This window comes from Anopheles bellator, chromosome 2 (assembly GCF_943735745.2).
Source record: "Anopheles bellator chromosome 2, idAnoBellAS_SP24_06.2, whole genome shotgun sequence".
NCBI lineage: Eukaryota > Metazoa > Arthropoda > Insecta > Diptera > Culicidae > Anopheles > Anopheles bellator.
In genome coordinates, this window is record NC_071286.1 from 40,969,846 (window position 1) to 40,987,374 (window position 17,529).

General features: G+C 51.2%; 1 protein-coding gene across 1 annotated transcript; it reads right to left on the minus strand.

Moving 5' to 3' along the window:
• Positions 1–1,887: 1,887 nt before the first annotated feature.
• Positions 1,888–7,907, minus strand: LOC131207529 (uncharacterized). The gene is made up of 7 exons (XM_058200148.1): positions 7,736–7,907; positions 6,759–7,652; positions 6,483–6,698; positions 6,111–6,422; positions 4,878–6,050; positions 4,275–4,802; positions 1,888–4,194 (listed from the first exon to the last, which is right to left on the minus strand). Exons 1-7 carry the CDS (start codon positions 7,890–7,892, stop codon positions 3,194–3,196), a joined length of 4,281 nt encoding a protein of 1,426 aa, XP_058056131.1. The 5' UTR covers positions 7,893–7,907; the 3' UTR covers positions 1,888–3,193.
• Positions 7,908–17,529: the final 9,622 nt, after the last annotated feature.

The window sequence follows — 17,529 nt, forward strand, 5'->3', positions numbered from 1 at the left end:
GTCTTGGAGTACGGATGCATTAGCTTCCACAGGGCCTCCAAGACGGCGCAGGAAAAAATCAGGCTAATACAGTCTAAATGCTTAGGAATCGCTCTCGGATCCATGACATCTACCCACATAATGTCGCTCAAGGTAATGGCGGGCATTATGCCAATAAAGCTCCGTTTGGAACAACAGGCCCTTCGTGTCCTCATACGATCAACAACTAGCAATCCGGCGTTGATAAATAATTTCAAAGCTTTGGAGCAAGCACGCTCCAATTCCCGTATTATGAGCATCTACCGGGACTTTGCATTTTATTTTAGGCTCACCCTAGTGCTCCTCAAGCAACAAACTGTGCCATCTTTCCCGAATCCTACATTTCACTATTAACTATAGACTCCTCCTTGGTAGAGGAAATTAAGACTATCCCTGTAAGTCTTCGCCCAAGGATGGTTCCGGACATATTTGTGCAAAAATATTGTAACATTCCCTCAGGAAAATCCTATTTCACCGATGGCTCCCTGGTAGAAGGCTCCATTGGCTTCGGAGTGTTTAACACCGTAACCGTTTACTGATAGCCTAAGCGCGGTGGAGGCGATGCGATCAGCGGGCTCGGTAAAGAGCTCAAACTATTTTATTCGAAGAATGTTAGAAGGTTCGAGCTCCTTGTTCGACAAGGTGTACAGAGTTTCGCTGGTGTGGCTGTCCTCCCACAGCAATATTCCAGGCAACGACAAGGCGGACAATCTGGCCAAAGCATCAGAGGTTGACATTGTTGAGCGGGAACTCCACCCCTCTGAGTATCTCCACCATCTGCAACAATTCTGTCTCCAAAATGGCAGAGGTTGTGGGACGAGAGCGAACTCGGCAGGTTCCTGTATTCTATCTCCCCGCAAGTGTCCTTGCGGCTTTGGTGTGCTGGGCTAGGTGTGAACCAAGCGTTTGTTCACATGGTCTCGGGGGTGATGTCAAACCATTACGCGTTGAACGCACACCTGGAACGGATTAATCTGTCCAACACCAAGGTTTGTGACTGCGGCGTCGGCTACGGCGACATGGACCATCTTCTTTGGTCGTGTCCCGAGTTCAGCGTGGGAAGGCCATCGCCACTGAGCCCTGTTGAGCCATCTAAAAACAATCTACAATTTCGCCTGTGAGAATGGAAATGTCCTTTAGAACCCTCTTGTCCCTCTCCTTTGCCCGCCATCTCTTACTGTTTAATGTGTAGATTTAGTTTAAATGTTTATTTTGTTCCACCATAGTGATTTTGGTTTATGTTTCGTTGGTTTCTGGCTCGCTGTCCTATCTGAATATACAGGCTCAGCTGTCGTCTAGCGATCGCGCCCTTGGCACCGGCGTCACCATCACAGGCAGAAAACCTTTGCCTCGAGCGCCTCGAGGCGTTGGAAAACTAACGATGGCCACTCCTCAATAGAGGGAGCCGAGAAAAACGATACAGTAAAAATAAAAAAGACCCGCAACCCACTAAACTTATTCACTTTCTTCCAATAGAGTCTCTAGCCACCGAAGAAACTGCATACACTGGCTACGTCAGGCTTACGGTTACGCCGGGAACAGCATCATCCACAAATAGAATTGGTATAACACCTATTGGCCGTAAAATAACCCATAGTCAACATTCTGGTGCCGAAACAAAACTACAAATCAAACCGAACAACAATAGTAAATCAACACATACACCCAACGCATTGTTGACATATTACAGTCGGGATAAGGCTATATAGTAGTGGAGGAAATGCCACGTACCTAAGCTAATCTTGTTAAATTAGATTAAGTACCCATTAAGTAAATTTAATAAATACGGCCCGGTCCGTTCTTCTAAGATTGAAAAAAAACTATGTTGTTTAAGGTTTTTATATTGGTTTTCTTTATTTCACTATCGAACAAAACAAAATAACAGAGTTGACAAATAACCGCGGAACCGCTGTTTTGTGCAGTTTCAGCTGCACTATCGTCCAGTTTTCGGAGTTTTCCCATTTATCTTTTGTATTTCCTTGCTCTGCCTGTCTATTGCCTTTCCTGTGTCGTACTTTTATCACTCATTTATCAGCGGATCATATTTACAATTTTGCCGAAAAAGAGTAGTGGAAATAAAGCAACACACCGCGCCGCACGGTTGGTTAGTTACTGGAGCTGGATCGGGGTAAAAGGTTGAGTGTTAAGAGCACCAAACGGCCATCACCAAACGCATCGTATGCTGTTTGGAAGCCGCGCCACGATGTGGTTAGAGACACTTGATAGGACACATCCTGCGTAAGGAAAAACGTGAGGGGACAGAAAGGGGTGCACGAAGGAGAGAATAAATAAATAGCACATTTCTCATTGACGCTCGCCATGCCCTGATGAACTGGGCAGTACTGTAGTACTTTCCCACCAGTGGGCTTTTAAACATTGATAAAGAACAAGAACTATGTGATGCTTCCGGCCGTTGATGAGAGCAAAGCGAGGGAAGAGAAATGCTATGTCTTACACTAAAGGGCTTCCTACTTTCTCGAAACACTTGCTACGCTTCCAGCGCCAGCCTAAGAAGTATCCATCGTCCATGACGCTCTCTCTCTCTCTCTCTCTGGCGGACACAGTCTTGTTGATGTCCAGGTCCATTGTGGGTTGCTTTACCAGTTATTTTCATCAGTTTGACAAGTACATTTTATTTACACAACCCAATCGCACGACACAACATACACATCGCGGAGGCTCTTCGCGCGCCCATTCCGAGTGGTCCTAGTGAACAGACTACGCCAAACTAAAACCAGCAACGTGGCTAACAAATAAAAAAAATTGTAAAATTGGTCCGACGGATGAGAAGAAAATGAAAAAAATGATGAAGAAACGAATTTTTGACGAAGAAACGGACTAATCCGTTACAGACCAAACACAAATTGTCGGCCCATTCTTCTCGGGACCAATAGTAATCCATAATATGTACAACAAAATCGAACATTTCGCGTGCCGCCGTAGTGGAGGTTTAGAAAAAACTGTCACTGCCCGAAAAAGTCCGGCTTCCGTTACTAAGCACCATCGGCCAACGACACCCCTCGGCATCAGCTACCCTGAAACCTTTGCGTAGTGGAGTGAAGGAGGTAACAGTGTAGAACGACGTCCGTCAGTTCCACCAGAAATCGGTAGTCCTCACTCCGCCACCGCTAACACCGCTGTGCCGGGGGATGGCTTATCAACGACGTTCGACTGATTAGTTCGCCCGCTCGTGGGGATGTTGCTGGTGAAGCGACTTGCTGTCGTTGGCACTGAGCACAAAGATGGGTGAACTGTAGTCGACGTACTTGTCGGCCCCGATCGCGAACACCTTCTCTCCGCTCTGGTAGTGTTTCGCCTTCGTCCCACGGCCCCGTTTGAGCATGACGAACACGACAAAGATGGCCACCAGAAAGGCGGACGCGGTGGCCAGCACGAACACGATCGTCTGGAACGTGTTCTCCGGGATCCCGGACGATGGTTGCGCCAGCGGAAGCCCAGCGGAGATACGGTGGGCGAACCTGGACTGTGTCATGTCCGCTATCAGGTGACCATGGTACAGGGCGAAGGAGCCTTCCCGTACCATCTCCTCAATCGCGTACGCGTCGTCCACTTTGTTGGCTTCGATTAGATCAAACCGCAGCGTGACGCTGGCGTCGGAGTTTTCCTGCACACGATAGTTGTCGAAGATGCTACCCACCAGTGCCGTCAGCTCCGTGCGCAGGGTTTCGTACACGTGGACCAACGATCGTTGGTGCGCATTGTTCAAACGCAGCTCAATCTCCACCACGTCGATCGGTGTGAAGAGACAAGAGCGAGTGGCGCGTTTAAACGTGCTCGACAGCGGAAGCTGATTGCCGGCCGCATCGACACACCAGCACGTGTCACCATTGCACTGCATCGGTTCGAAGGCTCCTTTCGCGTCACACGCCACCGGGAAGGAAGCGGCAAGCTGCAGCGCCTGACAACGAGTGGCCGACGCGCCAAGCCGCTTGGCAATCGGCTCTTGCGAGTCACTGATGTAGTTACGGCTTTCCGCGGTTCTCGCCAGCTCGATGACTTTCTCGGTGACGGATGAAACCGTTCCGATGTAGCGTGGTTCCGGTGCGTAGTTCGTACTGGTCACGGACACCGGCTGTACCGGTTCCAGGTCCTCATCCACCAGGTAGTTGTTTTCGTCCACCAGGAACGTAATCTGTCGTATCAGCTCTTCCATCACTGTTGCAAGGAAAAGATGAGGCATACAATCAAAACCTTAACGCGACAGCTAGCGCGCCCTCGAACGCTCGGAAGCTTACCGGGATCGCTGGAGGAAGCGGAGTCCGCGGAATCCCCACGACGTCGCGCCTGGCGGCTGCTGCACTTCGGTTCGGAACCTTTCGTCAGCGAGCCCTTCACCGGGGCACCCTTCTTATCCGCACACCAGCACACCCCGACGGTGGCCTCGGTTTCGGCGGTCGTCGTCCCGTTCTGTGGTGGTGCCATCGAGCCCAGACACTGCACCGGGCTCCAGAAGCCCGTCTCGGGATCGCAGCGTGGCTGGAACCAGGTGTTCGGTTGACCGGCCCGTTTCGCTGCCATCGTGTTCTTCAACCGTAACCGTTCGCATTGTGATAGGACCGGACAGACGCCGTTGCAGGCTGCCTCGCTGTGGAAGAGGTTTTTCGACTGGCAGAAGGTGCCACGCGGCAACGTCACCGGGACGCACTTGTTCATCCGTGGGCTGAAGCGCCACCGGACGATCGTTTCCAGTTCGTTGCTTTCACCGCCACTCACCGCGTCCGTCACCAGGCAGCTTTGGTCGATCGACTCGAAGCACACGTCTCCTGCAAAGGTCGGCATTAAATTGGCAGTAAAGAATTAGAATGAGCCTGCTTGACTGGCCCCGCTTGACTACTAACTTGTCTTTCCACAGCAAACACCACGGTTGCTGATCGGGTTCAGCTGGCAGATGTGCGTCGAAGGACACGTGTCGGCGTCGGTCTGGGGTCCACACACGATCTCCCGGCCGTTCGAGCGCAGCGGTAACGCCTCGGGGCAGACCGATTCCCGGATCGGCACACAGATCGGCATCTTCGGACACGGCACGGATATGCACTCGACCTGAATGAGCTGACAGTCTTCGCCGCGCGGACACGAGATCTCACCGCACGGGTCCCGGCAGTCGCAGGTTTTGCACCCGTCGGCGTCGATCCTGTAGCCGTACTCGCACGGGCGGCACTTGAGCAGTGGACACTCCGTCTTCGGGTACAGCTCGCAGTCCGGTTGGCCGTTGGTGGTGCGCGTTCCACTCTTCTCGTTCCCGAACTCGTCCACGCACCAGCACGCATTGCCGGGACCACACTGGATCGTACGGAAGCTACCGTCGATGTCGCACTGGGCAATGTACTTCTGCTTCGGCGGGATACCCAACTCCGACGCCTGGTGCAGCTGGATGGTTTGCAGATGCTGGCAGGCCGTTTTCAGCTGTGGCTCCACGCACTGCGTTCCGCAGCCATTCGAGCAGCAACGCTTCGGCCCATCACAGTGAGCATCGGTACGGCACTCGTACTCGCACGAGTCCGACTCCGAGTTCTCGGCGCCGGGTGGCACCAGGAACGGGCACTGTCCCGGCTTCTTCGGGAAGCAGGCCGGCACGGGCGGACAGTATTCGCCTTCGCAGGACACCTCTACCGAGCGACACTCCTGCCCATCCGGGCAGCCAATGCTGTCGCACGGATCGCGGCACTCACACGAAGGACACTGCGTGTCCGGATCCAACACGAACCCGTAATCGCAGCCCATGCGGCACGTCAGATCCAGACAGCCGAGCGCCTCCCGGAGCGCCTCGCAGCTCTTGGTGGTGGCGTTGAACCCGCGGGTCTTCGGAATCTCCGTGCCGAACCCGTCGGCACACCAGCACTCCTCCAGCTCGACCTCAACCAGCTGCTCCTGGGCCGGTGTCGGCACCGTCGGTACCACCAGGGGGCGCTTGAGCAACGTCGACGGTTTGATTTCCGGTTTGTCCCGGTTCGAGTGTACGTTTTGCGATTCCAGCCGATTAAAGTCGATGATCTTCGCCGAACGGCCCTGCACTTCGTCCGACCCAGACCGTTGGCGAAGGTAGGCGGCCATCAATGCGGCGGGTTCCGGACCGGTGGCGACCGGCAGCAGCTTCAGTGTACTGTCCGGCGCAGGATTCACTGCCCGGCGCGCACGGACCGGGGTCGTCACGGTGACCTCCGGCTGACCCGCCGAAGCATCCTCGAGCAGCTTCCGCATCCTCCGGATACTGTTCTGCTCGTGGTACTTTCGCTGCTCCGACGCTTTGACCTTACGTACGCGGCTGACACACTGCATCGCCTGGTAGCCTCCGTCCGAGGTGCAGGCCGGTGGGGGAAGAGCCAGCTCCATCCCTTCCACCGTTCCCTCCATGCGATCCGAAAAGTCGCGCAAATACTCACACACTGCAAAAGAGGGGTTCAGACTTAGTGCCGCGCAGGACCCGTCGACCCGGCGTTACTTACTGGTTTGCTGGCGTTCTTCGCTGGCGGTGTCCGTATCGTCGGTTTCGTTCACCAGAGGGCAGCAGACGCTGCGTGACTCTCCGTGCAGCTTGCGGCACTCGTGCGTATCCGCGGGGCACACGATCGTGCTGGACATCGATCGCTTGCGACCGTTCTCTTCCTCGTCGTCCTCATCGAAGAAGCTGCGACTCTGGTATTCGCGGCCCCTCGGTCGGTCTGCAGAAATGGGCAGGAGTTGATGAAGCATTTCGAAAGGACCCCCCCCTTCAGGCTTACCCATATGACAGAACAGCAGTTCACCGGTCACGTTGTCCGCCAGCGGCGTGCCGATCTCGCACGGGTTCGAGTACACCAGGTCGGGTTTGCAGACCGGTTCGGACGAGCAGAGCCCGGAATAGGCTTCGCACTTGGGGTCCTTTGCCACCTCACAGTGAGACCCGCCGGGACAGAGGTAGCCTTCGCAGGGTTCCGAGCACTCACAGGTCGGGCACCCGTTGTGGTCGTTCCGGAAGCCATACTCACAGACCGCCGCGCATATGTTGTGATCGCACAGTGCCTGGACGCCTGAGTCCACACTCCTGGCTCCGGCACGGCCAGCGATCATGTTCTCCGCCGCCTCGCAGTTCACCGCCGAGGCCGCTCCCATCGTTCCCTTGATCTTGTTGCCACTCTTCGGATCGACACACCAGCACACCAGCCCGTTGCGGGAGCACTGACGGGTAGAGAAGCTACCACCGGGCCCGTCGCACTGCGGCACATACCCGCGGCCCTCGCGCTCGTTCACCGACAGCAACTCCGACAGCATGCGCGCCTGATGGCACACGGTCACGTTGTGGGGGTGCTGGCAGTTCCGTCCGCATCCGTCCGACTGGCAGCACTTCTGCATCTGCGGGCACTCGAGGTCGTGGCCGCAAGGCGTCCCGCACAGGAAGCCGGCGCTGGCCGTCGATTCGATCTCGTTCGGCTTCGGGCAACTGCCCGGCTTCTCGAACTGTAGTGAGGCCGGACAGCAGACACCGTAGTCGTTGCGACCCTGCACCAGGCACCGGTACAGCGGTGGACAGCCCGGTTTGCCAGGATCGTTTCCGCACAAGAAGGGGCGCACCGTGCCAGAGATGGCCAACGGTTGGCCGGCCGGGCACAGGTCGTTCAAACTGCGCGCCTGGCGACCTGTGAACCGAAGACAGAATGAGAGAAGGATGGGCTAGAGAGAGAGAGAGAGAGAGCGAGAGAGGGAGCAGTTGGCCACTTACACGTCGGAACCGGTGGGCAGGGTTCGGTTTTGCACTGCACTTCCTGCGGTTCGCACTGTTGCCCGCCCGGGCACTGGATGTCCTCGCACGGATCGCGGCACCGGCAAACCGGACAGCCGGACGCCAGGTCCTTGGCGAACCCGGCCGGGCAGAACATCCGGCAGCTGGACGCCTGGCAGTGGTTCTCGACCCGCGTACAGTTGACGTCATCCGCGTGGCTCCGGCGGCTGCCCGTTATTTCGACCCCGTACTCGTCCACACACCAGCACTCCGTCCCGTTCAGCTCGTTCGAGCACTGGACCGGCTCGAAGTCACCCAAAGCCGTACACCGCGGTATCCGGACCGTCTGCAGCAGACTATCACCCAAGGACTTGGCTCGCCGCGCTTCCGCACGCCTCAGATGCTGACAGGCGGTTAGCTCCAGGGATTCTGTGCCGAGAAGGAACCGAAGAGCAACGAAACAATATGGTGATTATAAGTCCAGAAACGTTGCAGCCATTTTCGAACATAGACAGAGGGAGAGAGAGATAGAGAGAGCGCGGGACTAAAAATGCTGCAACCTGTAATAAGCTTCGGAAGGAAAATTTCGAGAATGGCTTGTGTTGTTCGGCGGACGCTGATTGGTGCTGTGAAATTTATGCATATAGAGCGACGCCGAGCCATGTCTTCCAGTGCAATTACCGAAAGGTTACTCGAAAAATTACCCCACAGGCAGCCCAAAGTCCAGTATTACCGGGTTCCCTCACAAAACGTTTTCTAAATAGTTTTCGATGCTTGGACATTCATTTGAAAGGTGCATTCAAGACATTTTAAATTTAAAAAAATTGGTCAAATGTCCAGCACGGCTGGCACGGCTTCACAGTAGCCTATTTTGCTTTTGCTTAGATCAACCTATTTTGAGAACATTTTCGACTATCTGTGGTCCTATCTTGGGAATGGCAATGTAAATTTCGGAATTTCGGGGCAGACATCCTCGTCCTGTTTTAATCAAATGTCATCCAAGTTCTCGGCTTCAATTTCGCTATAGAACCAATCGGCCAAAATTTCTCGGTAGCGTACGCCTTCGACAGTTCCGGCGTCTCCTTCTTCATTCATTCATACGGCGGCCGATGATGCCGTTAGACCAAAATCCGCACCAAACAGTTACTGGTTTAGGGTGCATTGGCTTCTCTTGTACGACGTGTGGGTTTTCTGAATCCGAATTATGCTTATTAACATAGCCAGAAATGAGGTGGAAATAAGCTTAAATAAAATGTGCTTTTCATATATCGTACCTTTTGAGTTGAAAACCTACAACTTTGGAAATAAGTTTTTCATATTTTCCCAATTTTCTGCTTCGAAAATTATATTATATACATAAATTTAATGAATGAAACTTTCAAATAAAAGTTCAAACATCGAAAACTATTAAGCCATTTTTTATAACCGAATAAAAAATGTATCAAATATGGCTCACCCTTGTACCAGACTGGTCTGGTATGGTCTGGCAAAATGATCGGTCTGGTATATCTAGTGTTACTGTCCGGCCACACGATGCGCAAATAAACGTTCTGACATTTCAAATAAATGCCAAACTGATGGCGCTTCTGTCAAAACGTTTATATGTCGACCGAGGCGTAAACCCGAGCGTAAAACCGAGCGTAAGCAATGTTAGCAAATGCTTTGTTTACAAATAGAGGATAATATAAGTTCTTATTTGCTCGTACAGCAACAGAATCTAAAAAAACCGAAGAAAAAAATTCAGAAATCAATTTGTTTCTCTCCGAATTACGGACCGTGGCACAATTAAACAATCAATCATTTGTGCACTTTTCTCCATTAACTTTTATTGCTCGTATAACCCCATCGATCCCTGTTACTATCCATGGTCACTTTCCGACTAACCGATGCGCCGTTGTGCAACAGGCGAGCCATTTCGGCAGAGTGCGACAAAAGCGCAACGCATCGTACGCATCGGCTCCAGAAGGAGGGGCTCGATTACTATCATCAGCTAATTGACCGAACGGAGCGGATACTTTTCGTGGTCATCGCAAAACTGGTTTTCGTCGCCTCCGAAGTCGCTGTGTGGCGAACGGGGCGTCAAGTTCCGGGCTCCGGAATCGTTTTCCAGGTGACCGGACTCTCTCGGAAGCATCGTGCAATCGAACGCTGACTAATTTGCCGGTGCTCTCGTCGTCGATGACCCGTGTGGGTACTAGCAGTTAACAATCAGGAGGCCTCCTCCTACTGTAGGAGCAACTCCACTGGTGGCACATTGCCAGTTTGCAGTTTTCATCACAACCGCGCCACGGCCATCAGCGACGTTGGTGACGGTTCGCTGGTAGCCTTGAAAGTTGTCGAGACATCTGCCGGTGCGCGCGACGTACGACGCAAAACACCTCAGCGGATCGCAATGTACGAAGTCACGGCAACGACGGCGGCGGCAGTGTGGATAATTTGCATAAATCCACGATTGACAAAACCTGCCTGTCGAGCGCTCGAAGGTTCCGCTTCGGGTCTTCGAGGACGGGGACTGAAGATATCCGGGGGCCAGGACTAGAAGAATGTTGAATATGCGTGGCGAAATGCCGCTGGGCGGGTGTGTTTTCGACGGAGCTTCCGCCAGAGATTGGTATCAGGTTCCCGAGACAGTTGGCGAAGTTCTCAAGCTCCGCCTGCGCTTGTCGAGATAGACGGGTGCGCTGATCGCATTCTCAACCACGCAACTTCCTCGGTTCCCGGCCCGGTATGCAGTGGGTTTGCTAAGTGTCTGCGATTCGATCTGTCCCCAGTGCTCCTACTAGGACGGGGCTTAACGATGCACAGAGCCACTTGCTGCTAACTGACAACCCGAAACCCCGAAACACGTCGGAATTATCATCTAATGAGAAGCAAATTACTTTCGGCCCGACCCGGCCCGGCGAAAGGAGCAGACTGAACCCGAGGTGAACTGAAGTCGGGGTCTCAAACCACCTCCCCGAAGCACTTAGTGGCGAACGGTTATTCGCGTTTGGAGGTTTTCCCTTTCTCGACACCGGGGCCCACCGGGAATATTAAATATTCGGACCGAGCACTGGAATCCTTTTTTTTGCAAACCAAATTCCGGCCCACTTTCGCGGGCCCCGCTGGACCAGCTGGAATATTTGCCACGGGCACACTAGTGTGTTCAATAAGTTCGTATGGTCGGTAACACGAGGGGCTACTACGAGCTTGATTTTTTTCTGTTATATTGGTAAACTCTTCATATGAACGTATGTAGTGTTTCATTTCAATCGGTCACTTAATTTTTTTACGAGCCATTTATTAGTATCGATGAGTCACAGTATTTTTCACAACGAACAAAATCGAGTATCGTGCAGTGAATGATGTTTTTTTGGCAGGCTTAATAGTAAAAATACAGGATATCGTATTGGAAAATCGTCGAATCACTTAAAGAGATTTAGAATAAGGCCTAGTCATCTCATTGAACAGTATAACCAATATTTTGACTGATGTTTTGGGTTCCTGAAAGCTGTTTGCAAAATGGCTGCGGCATTCTCTAAAAATGGAACATTGCAGCAGATCACAAGAGCAATTTGGAAATGGCAAAAACCCATGAATTAAAGTTCGAATTGTTGGAGTATCCACCGTATTTACCAGATTTTGCCTCTAGCGACTTCCAACTGTTTTCAAAGAAAAAAAGCATGCGTTAAAAGCGTTTTTCATCAAACGATGACGTCACAACAGCTCTGGGAGGGTTTTTTTGTAGCTCTTCCAGATTATCGCTTCAGGGATGGAATTTATAAATTCTCCTTGTCTCCTTGAAACAAGTGTATTGATGTTCAGGAATGCCATACTGAATAATAAAGTGAATTTCAAACCATTAAATTGTGTCTTTTTTTATCGACCATACGAACTTATTGAACAGCCTAGTAGTGTTCTGGTTGGCAAGCCGGCCACAGAAGGCAACCGGCAAATTGCTGAACCTTCAAAGCATGTGCCAATGCTGCCATTGACCAGACAGCAGCAAAAGTCGTGTGAAACCGCCGCCTAAAAACAGTGTTTAATCGCGAACGTCACCCGCTGGGCTCATTTCCACGGGCAAGTAAAAAGAGAAAGTCTTTCCGAACGGTCAGCTGGCCGGTCGGTGGAACTTGCCCCGTAATGACGTTAGAGAGAAAGTGCAGTGATTAAGTTATTATTCGTAGATCAACAGAAGGCGAGCGGAAAAAAGAGCGGAAAGTGCCGCCACCGTAGGGACGCGCCCCACCCGGTTACGGTGGCCATTTGCCACCCCGTCACGTCACGGCTATTGGCCCGCATTACCGACGGCCCCCCGGGAAGGGGAATGTTAATTTTTTTATGCGGCAAAAAAGTGGCCCCAAACCAACGGATGGCTCTAGTGGTCAAGCGAACAGCGTCTTTGTTTGCTCACTCCCTTCTGACGCCACGGTCGGCTTTCGCACAAAGTTTTGAGACGGAAGTTTTGAGTGGCGGCACTTGACGTCAATTTCACGCCCATCACTTCCGGCCATAGTTTCCGAGCCATCCTTCCTCTCTCTCTCTCTGGTGCCAACTCTCTCCTTCTAGGTAACCAAATCCCCGGACCGGGAAGTAATGGGGTTTATTTTTTGGTCGCGTCCACTTCACTACTTTCTTGCACTGTACCGGAATTTTCTTCCGGAGCACCGTAAGACGGACGACCGAAGTACCGAATTTTACGGTGCACTGCAAGTCGTAAGAAAATGCCACTACGAACTACGGTGCTCCACTTCGGTCCGCAAAGTGAAATAAAATGACCAGCTCATAATACCTCGGCCGAAGGTTCCTTTAAAAACATGTACCCAACTAGCGGTTCTCGGCGAGAACTCGGCGTAGAAGTCTGATACTCCATCTTCTTTAGCGTAATGAGCTCACCAACTGTGAGTGTGTGGGTCGTGGTGGTATGTGCCCACTTAGCTTACAAAGGCTTGACGGAATTGAAACGGATACGTCGGAGGAGAGGAAATCCCTATGTTGAAGAGCTTACCAGAGGGATGTAAGGACAGCAGGCGAAACCCAGCGGCCTAACAAGACAAGTGCTCTTTTGTTGAAGTGTTGGAAAAGTAACGACAACGAACGAGCCCCTAATGCTGTAGAATACCGTTGGAAGAAGTGTGAGTCCTTCCATTTGGGGGCCCTGCAAGTTCGCACTCACTTTAAAGTACCTGCGTGCGTGAGTGGAAAAAGAGCACCGAAGGATCTCGTTCCGGCAAGGCACCGGTTCCGTATCGGGACCATTTTGATGGTTATGGAAAATGATGTACATTTTATCACCGCTTTTTTACGACGCAGCTGCCAAATTGGCTAGTCAGTGGTCGCCTCCCGGGACGTGTTATGCCAATTTTCTGACGTGGCGTGATGAAGCCACCCATCAGCCGCCCTGCCGCTCCGGAATAAGGATCGCACCGGGAACCATATTTCATGGGTTGATCGAACAACACCGTTTTATAAACACTAAAACCATTCAACCCGTATCCGTATCGGATAAGAATGTGGCACCATCGTGACAGCATCGGCACCTTGTTCCAACAATATCCTTGCTGAGGACCCCAAACTTAGGTGCAGAAACAAAAGGGCAACGACATACCACTTTATTGCCAGGGTATGAGTGTGCTCATATTGCTCAAAACTTTTCCATTGTGTCACGAAATCCCTACCATTCCGCTGCGGCGTAGACCCGGGACAGAATGCAGGTGAAACTTTTCTTGCACAACACACCGTTGCTCGCAAGGTGCCAGGATAAAGTTTTCTCTTACCTTGATGAAATTCAATTACACATTTATCCTGGCGCACAATGGAGCTGCTCGCAAGAACCCGGCTCCAGAGCATAGTCGATTCGGGCAGAAACTTTGCGCCCCACCCTGCCGCCGATGATTGCACCCTGTTGGCAAGATCCTTTGCCAGCTGATTGCTGACGCTGATAAGGAAGTGAAATTTGAATGTACATTGTGCAGCACATCATCATCCACGGTGGAGCGGCGGCTCCCGTATAATGGCCCAATCATCAACCCGTTTCGTTCCGAGGGGGAACCAACTACGTGGGTTTGTCGTTTTTCAAACCGAAGCAGGTTGCCGGCCTTCGGGTCATCGCGTAACACAAAGTTGGGCTGGAGAAATTAATGCCACGTAAAAGATAACGCAACCCGAACACGAATCGCAGTGAGAAGAAAGATCGAAAGATCGGTCGAGTATCAGTTGTCCGGCCCGGCCTGGATCGGTTTGTAGTCCACTGTTACGTAACGGCCCGCGAGGCGGTTGAACAACAGGCGGCCCTCGGACAGCCGGGCAGCCAACGGCCATCCTCCTTCTCCATTTGTGGCGCACGATACACGACGAATGGCGAATGGCGATGATTTCATAACCGCGTGAATCGCGCACACCACGCAAAAACTGTGACTCCACTCCTCGAGCGCTCGCGGCTAAGCAATTCACCGGGGCCAGGGTTGCTGGAGTTGATGTCATCCGTTGCGCGCCAATGCATCGCGTAAACGCCCCTATCGACGAGTTCCACAGTCTGTAACCGACTTTCGAGGCGGGGTAAATTTCGGGCCGCCGTTTGATGTCCCTCGAGCGTGAACGGATCTTCGCTATCGGTCGGTCCATCCTTCACAGTCGACCTTAGTGGGAGGATGGGTACCGGGTGGTGATAACGGAACCATCGCTGACCGTTGCCTGCAGCACGTCGACCTCCGTCGATGCTTGCCTTGGACAAGATATTACAGAAATACCGCACGCACCGCTAAGGTTTGCCACGCCACGCGGATCCAGCACCACATCGAGCGCACGATGGTGGAATGCTGGTGATTATGCCCTGTGGAAGGGTAATTAAAAATAGCACCACACCCTTGCTGTGCCCCGTTGGTGACATTTTCCAAGCCCGTTATTACGATTCCGTGTCGGTGGTTGATGACGGAATGTCGAAAGGTACCGGATTCGCGAGTCCGAGTCGAACCCCGCAAGCGAACGCTAGTGTGCTACAGGTTTTGGTCCCGATTGCCACCAGGGTGGGACTGTAACTGAATGGTTGAGCTCAGCCATCGGGGAATCCAACACTAGGTTGTTCATTGAATTCGGAGCCTCGATAAGAAAAACACATTTTTATGGTTTGAAACCCACCCTTTTAATTCAATAGGATCTCCCTGATGTACTTGTTCCAACAAGACTCCAATTTATAAATTCCATCCCTGAAGTGAGAAACTGAACGAGCTTCAAAAGACGCCTCGGCAGCTTTTATGACGTCATCGTTTGATGAAAAACGCTTTTCACGCATGATTTTTTTTTGGTCTTAAAATAGATCGAAGTCGCTAGGGGTCAAATATAGTGAATATGGTGGATACTCCAACAATCCGAACTGAAGTCAAGGATTTTTGCGATTTCTAAAATGCTCTTGTTACAAGGAGCATGATGTCCTGATGAAGGAGAATGTTTTTCTTCTGCAAACCGGGTCTTTTTTCACGAATTTTCTCTTTCAAAGGGTCCAAGAGATTACAACAACAATCAAAAATTATTGTTTTACCAGTTTGCAAGTAATACACTAACAAAATTTCATTTGCATCCCAAAAACTGATGCCAACACCTTTTTGGGTGATTGTTGGACACGAACTCGTTTCGGAGCCGAAGTATTAGGTCCACACCACTTTTTAGCTACTTATTTTGATTCAGAATCATGGTGATAGACCCAAGCCTTATCGTTAGAGCCGATTCAATGCACAAAACCCACTTTATCCTATCGAAAAAGCTCAAAATGTTGGCGAGAAACTTGCATCCAATGCTTGAGACAAAATATTGGTTACTGTAATACTCCTCAATGAGATGGTTATGCCTTGTATTGAATCTCTTGTAGTAATTCGATGATTTTCCAATACGATATCCTGTATTTTTTCTACGATTTCAGGTGTTGTGTCTGTTTTTTACGTTTAGGACGTGCATCGCCTTGAAGGCTAGTACGATCACATTTGAACTCAAAACCACCTCTTTTAACCTCCTAATTTAAAAAAAAAAGTTCATATGAAAAGTGAACAAATATAACAAACTAAGATTAGCCTCGCAGCAGCGCCCTTTATTACCAAGGTTCCGAATTTAATGAACAACCTAGTACCACTTTGGTTGGAACAATATTTGCTTCAATGTAGTTAACACACGAGGGGGGAAAACTGCATTGACGTTGGTGATTATTACCCTCACTATTAGTTCCACACTTATTGTTAATCGCGCAAGGGTGGCAAGGTTTCGTGGGAGCTAACATTGGACTCCTGATTCGAGGCCCTCGTGTTCGGAACATTACTGAATGGGGCACGCATAGCGGAAAGGTCTCCTTCGTTCGCCATGCACTGGCTCCATATTGCTATGCAGTCAGCGTTATTCGCCCACCATGGGAGCCATTTTCTCAGCAGTGGGAAATCGAAGCGGAAAACCCGTACGAGCCGGGAACCATTACAACGCTGCCAACCAACGTGCGCGCATACTTCAAACCCATTTACCAGCCGTCTCCATCGGAAGGCGACGGCTATCCTCCTGCCACGGTGCATGCGTTCAGCGTTTTCCGCCACGAACCGTTCCATTGTGCTGGCGCGAGGTGTGAAAAAGTGAACAGTGGAAAACCTTTACCAGCTCGCGGGACCGAAGTTGTTTTCAATTTCTGTTCATTAACTTGAGGGCTTCTCCGACCACCGTTCGAGTGGCCGCCCACCGGAAGTGGGGTGTTAATTATGGGCACAAAATAACGAACCTGGGTGGCGAAAAATTAAGACGAGCAAAAAAGTCACGTCAGCCGGTAGCGACACGCAATTGTGTGGCGAAGCGCCCGAGACACGAGCCCCAAGGTCGTTTCGTTTAAGTACGTCGCTTGTTGGGGCCTCGCGTGAGCCATTTATGATGGATTTCACCGTCATTAGTATTCCCGTGCGGTTGCGAACCGTTGCGGGGCCCCCAAGCACGGCGAAACCCATCGGATAGGTTTTAGTTTCCGCCGCGGAGACCACGATAAACTCGGCTTCGCCCATGGTCCGTGCCGTTTATATTAATAAAAACAAAAACCGTCCACACATCAAACCGTACGGCACACGAAACCAAAAGCCCGTGACGGGCACAGCTGCGGTTCCAATCGAACTTTTGCCTTCGTTCGAAATCGAAAGTAGAGAGCGTGGTTGTTAAAAGTTGAGGCATTCTTCCAATCGGCCGACCGGGCATACGTCAATGGAATTTTGCTCCACAGGTCGTGCGATGCGATATGGCCGTGGTGAAAATTTCGAAGATACGAAGAGCGAATCCGAGAAAAACAGACGGGAAATGGAACTTAATGACTGCCGCCCGAATAATAACTCCGCATCGATGCATTGGTCCGTGGGGGAGTTACGTAAAACAATGTATTATAGCACAGCAGAAATTAATGGCAACCCGGCGCTGCTGTTGGGGCACGGCCCATTGCATAGTGTTAACCAATAAATTAAAATAAATCGTAGCCCATCCTAATTTTCAACCATCGTTTCATAACCATCCATTGTGAGCATACTTGCACCACGAGTCGAATGATGTTGTGGTTTTCTTTTGTCAAATTGTCTTAAAAGTACAAAACTAGCACCGGATGTTTCACGAATGTCGTAAAGATGATTCAATATTGTTCAACAAAACTTTCTATTCAACAAAATGGACCATAAATGCATAAAAATGATAGGCGCAGCAGCGCTTTAATTGCAAGAGCGAGCGAAACAATCGCACCGGAAGAAAGTGGGTCAAAACTAGGGTGCAAAAACAGCACGGCATCTCCGGGGGAAACAATGGCAGTACCATAGATC

What these genes read in the sequence shown, in the direction of transcription:
- LOC131207529 (XM_058200148.1), bottom strand. Translation starts at nt 7,892, where the DNA reads ATGTTCTGCCCGGCCGGGTTCGCCAAGGACCTGGCGTCCGGCTGTCCG. An exon ending in CGAAGAACGCCAGCAAACCA is followed by an intron (nt 6,423 to 6,482) that starts GTAAGTAACGCC and finishes CCTCTTTTGCAG; the next exon opens with TGTGTGAGTATTTGCGCGAC. An exon ending in TGTTTGCTGTGGAAAGACAA is followed by an intron (nt 4,803 to 4,877) that starts GTTAGTAGTCAA and finishes CGACCTTTGCAG; the next exon opens with GAGACGTGTGCTTCGAGTCG.